This window comes from Tetrahymena thermophila (assembly GCF_000189635.1).
Source record: "Tetrahymena thermophila SB210 genomic scaffold scf_8254574, whole genome shotgun sequence".
Taxonomy (NCBI): Eukaryota; Ciliophora; class Oligohymenophorea; order Hymenostomatida; family Tetrahymenidae; genus Tetrahymena; species Tetrahymena thermophila.
In genome coordinates, this window is record NW_002476345.1 from 5,211 (window position 1) to 10,035 (window position 4,825).

The 4,825-nt window shown below is 22.7% G+C and overlaps 2 protein-coding genes across 2 annotated transcripts in view; both read left to right on the top strand. All coding sequences in view use genetic code 6, as the record gives it.

The window, feature by feature from the left end:
* Positions 1-305, top strand: part of TTHERM_01195970 (transmembrane protein, putative) — a gene marked incomplete at both ends in the record, with an annotated part of 466 nt that extends 161 nt beyond the window's left edge. Inside the window, 2 exons of the mRNA XM_001020263.3 lie at positions 1-28; positions 210-305. The exon at positions 1-28 is cut by the window's left edge and continues 161 nt beyond it. Of these exons, the coding sequence (XP_001020263.3) occupies positions 1-28; positions 210-305 (124 nt within the window). The remainder of the gene's footprint in view (positions 29-209) is intronic.
* Positions 306-3,033: 2,728 nt separating this feature from the next.
* Positions 3,034-4,620, top strand: TTHERM_01196970 (hypothetical protein; the record flags this gene model as incomplete). Its single annotated transcript, XM_001020264.1, has 1 exon — positions 3,034-4,620. The coding sequence occupies one exon, from the start codon at positions 3,034-3,036 to the stop codon at positions 4,618-4,620; it is 1,587 nt and encodes a 528-aa protein (XP_001020264.1).
* Between the last annotated feature and the right edge of the window lie 205 nt (positions 4,621-4,825).

Sequence of the window (4,825 nt, forward strand, 5' to 3'; positions counted from 1 at the left end):
TATTTTATTGATTCACAAAATTTAAATGGTATTAAATATATCAAGATAATTTAATTTGAATATATTTTGACAGATATTAGAATGTTTATTTAAATAAAGACATCATTTCATAGGATGTTTAACAATTTAAAATTGTAGAAATAACTAATTAATCACTAATCTAAGCAAATATTATGAATAATTCTTGTTTTAAATATTTTCATTTAAAGCTGCAATAATTTTAGTATTACTAAAATTTTACTGCAATTTCTCATATTTTAAGACCAAGTCACTTATATCCTGGTTTTTCAATTATGGAAAATTGATTTTATGTATTTAAATAAGCTACATCTGTGAAAAGATCATTATATATTAAAAATTATTTACAGTATTTAAAATATATTAAATTTAAATTTATAATAGGTATAATTTCACAGAAAAACATTTTTTACATATATATAATAAAATTGGTCATTTATTTATTTACAATACAATTATTATTATGAAATTTCAATTAAGCAATATTGATTTGTAGATTAAATTTTACTTTGGGCGGATGAGAAAATTTTACACATAAAATTTAGTTTTCAATCCACAAATAAAAAAGAGATACTGTTGATGAAATTAATATTTACATTTTTATATGAATGTTTGTTTTTTATATAATTTAAATCAACTAGTCAGGAGAGTGCTCAGCCTAGACAGATAAATTTCACTTTATAATTAAATTCAAGAGATTGGTTATAATGTTTGCTGTTAAAATATAATTTCTAAACTGATTGATTTTCATAATTTATTATTATATAGATAATAAAACTTGAAATTTAGTTTATCAGGCAAATCAAATATAGAATTCTTTTATAATTTGTAAATAATATTCATGAATGTCTAAATTTAATAAAAATAAATGAAGGATATAATGTAACTATATTCCAAATTTGAAAAATAAAATAATTAATTCACAAACATTCTTGCTATTTATTTAGGTTGGTATTTTTTACATTTTTTAATTGTCTCATAATTTATTAAAAGTCATTCTTACTAACTACTTTTTAGCTTTTTTTTCATGATTTGTAATTTAAATCTAAAAGAGCAAAAAAATTTTATCAAAATGAAATAAGGAAAGCATATGGATTTAGGATAAAAAAGTAAAATATATTCAACATACATTCTTTTTGATTTTGCACAAAAATAAATAAAATCATCAAATTTTATCTGGATACATTTTTTAAAGTAGATTAAAAGATTATTAAGTTTACTTGATGTTTGTTATATTATGATTATAGTATTCTTCAGTTTTTGTAGCTATAGTAACACCTAGCTTTTAGAAATGTAATCTAATGAATGCAATTATTTTAAAAAGAATTTTGTAAAAAAAGAATGAGTTATTACTTTGTTAAAAATATTAATTAGCATGTAAATAAAATATGTATAGTAAAAATAAATTGTATTAAAGCAATAGCTTATAGTTAGAAGTTATTAGATTAAAAAATTTATGGTTGAAAATAATACTTTATATAAATTATAATTTTCTTCTCAATTTAAAAATATTAAGCATAGTTTATTTATTGAAAATATTTAAATTCTTTTATATCTGGTAAAGAAGAAAAAAAATTTATAGACATTTAGTAAAAATAATTTGTATTGAAATCATATCATACATAGTTAGAAGTTTTGATATTAAAAAATGTTTGATTGAAAAGTAGATATGATTTTATCCTCAATTTAAAAAATATAAAGTAAATGCAGTTTATTTATTGAAGATAATAACGCATTTTCAAGGAAGGTGAAAAAAAATTGAAAAGAAATTATTACTAGTGTTTCCATAAATTGAAAAATAAAAAAATAATTAAAGATTATGGCAAGTGATATCGCTAATTGATAAAAAAACTATAATGTGAATCAGTTAAAGAATAAGTGAGTGAAAAGTTAAAATTTTTATATTTAATTATCCTTAGATAAATCAGGCTTGAATAATAATTAAAAAACAGTTGATATTAATCATTAAAAATACCACAAAGATGCTTGAAAATTATTTATTTTTTAACAAAATATATTAAAATAAATATACGTCATTAAAATAATACAATGTAACTTTAGAAGTTCTATATTTAAGTTGATTTTATAGATGAATTTTGTTATTATAGAAAGATCATAACCATTATTAAAAATGAAAAAATAAATAATAAATTATTAGTTTTAAGTATTTAATTGAGATGATTTATTAAATTTATTCAAGAAGTAATCTTTTTTAAAAATGTTCCTTCACTAGAAATTTTTGTAAATATCATAAAATCAATAAAAAAACAACACTAATTCACTTTCAAGAGCATATTTGAAAATAATTATACTATTATAAGCTTTAGTTATTGAATTTGCAACCAGGCCTATATAATATAAGGTTTTACTGGAGATTAAATTTTCATAATAATTACTAGTTTAAGCTTATTTAAGGTATTACAAATCCTGCTTGCTTTACTTTTTTTTTGATTTTAATCAAATTTAATCGTAAAAGTATGGATAAAATAACAATAAATAATTATTATAAAAATAAATGGCTGGTTTAAATTTAAACATGTTAGGCTGAACGAATATTATAATTTGTGGCGTAACTCTTTTTATTTTATCCTTAAACTAACTTTGTTTCGTTTTTTATAGAAAATATGCTAAATACTAATTAAAAGAAAGTTTAAAACAAAATAAAAAAATTTTAAGGTTAGAATTCGTATCAATAATTACCATGCAAAAAAGAAACAAAAGTGTTTTTAATTAGATAGATATTGTTAACTTCATTAACTAAGTTATCTTATTCAGAAATTACAAATTATTTTTATTGTAATCTGAAATAAGTCAATGTATTTATTCATGGGATTACAAACTCCTGCCTGGTAAATCAATCACGTCCAGTGATGGAAAAATTATTATTTAATTAATTTCTTTCTTTATAAATCCAATTTGTTTCTAATACAAAAGAATATAAACAATAAATTATCAAAAAGAAATCAAATAAATTTCAAAATAATAACTAATAATAAAAAAATCATTAAAAACAAAATGAGCAGCTTTAATAATTCAAACTACTTTTTCTAATCTAATTAAGATATCTAATCATACAGCTAGATAGATAACTAACTAAATATTTAAATCAACCCTAAACTATTTTATGGCTCTGAAACAAGCATAGCATAAATTTCTGATGACCTCAACACTGGATTAACTAGTTTCTGCGCTTAAAAGAACATAAATCAACTACAAGAAAACTTAAGTTCCCCTGAATCAGGATCTCAATTAAGAAGCAGTTTTGCCTCCAACTAATCTCACTATTCTTCTGATTCAAGCAGAGAAGTAGAGATGGCTTAGTTTGGCTTTACTAAAATAAATTAAATGGAAATTGAATCAGAATGTCTTACTGTTTCAGACGAAACTAAAGTTAATTATTCCAGCCCTTCATTCTAAATCGCCTCTTAAGCTCATTTGATTCCAGGTGATTATCTCATTGAATTTAACCAATTAGAGAGTTTATTATAAATAAATGCTGGAAACTAAGTTGATTTTAATAATTCCTAAATTAACACATGGAAAAAATGCATCTAAATTGAAAAAGATTAATCTGAGAATGGATGTTTCTACGTTTCATTGGGACAAAAAGAGGACAGCTACCCAACTTAAATATATGAAGCCGCCTAAATTATTTAATCCTTGAAAGAGAAGAAGTTATTAATCTCTAACTAAATGAGAGAAGAAGAAAGTTAAAAATTTGAAAACCGCATTCAAATGATTGAAAATATATTAGAATCTGTATCGAAAAAATCCAACGAAGCTTAATAATTGCAAAACTAAATTAATTAATAAGCTTTTTATGAAAATTATTAATTATCCTTAAAAAAGGCAAAGAATATCATGAGAGAAATTGTAAATGCTAATGGATCAACAAAATCTTTTGTTTTTGCTTAAATAAAAGCTTTCAACCCAAAGAGCCTCTCTAAAGAAATAACTTAAATGATCTATTCCCCTAAGCTAGTTAAAATATTGTACAATGAATCAGCAGCTGATAACCTTTTCTACAATTAAATTTTGAGAAAAGGTATAATCGAAATGTTTGATTCATAAGGTCATTTACTTCTTAATTCTTTAGAAATAGAGAAATCAAGTGAAGTTGATTTGTAGTCTTCTTAGTCTTTAAAAAATCAGAAAATCAGTTTAACATTATACACATCTGATAACTTTTAAGTACCAATTACTGTTACCTTAAAAAAGTACAATCTTTCATAAGGAGACTAAATTTAATGCAGCGCTGTTGACCATGAATTACTAGTTTTTGATATCAAAATCAAAATTAAGTACCAAAAGCAATTAAAAACTATGCGTAATAACGCATAAGAGCTCCTTATCAAGAAGAAAATTTGCAAAAAAAATTCACCAACTGTAGGAAAAAAGATGTTGAAGAAAAAGGCAAACGGCAACCATAAATCCAAGTCTTAGTCTGACTGTTAGTGCAGTAGTTGCTAAACAAACTAAACAGAAAACTAACAAGAATATTTTGGATACTACTTAGAAACCCTTGGATTTTTAAATAAATTTTATCCAGAAAAACTCTAAAGTGATAGCGATAAATTTGATTTAATTTAATTGAGCAAATGACCCAATCAATTGATATGCCTCCTTCACCCTTTTTCATAATCAATCTCACTTTTTATCTCAGTCTCACAATTTCTCTATCTTCTCAAAAGTGCTTGATATTCAAAACCTTCATCCTAAAACTTCACCCTTTCCATTCTAAAACTTTAATCTTTCACCCCAAACAGCGAACCTTCTAGTATTACTATTTACCATCACATAATCTAAA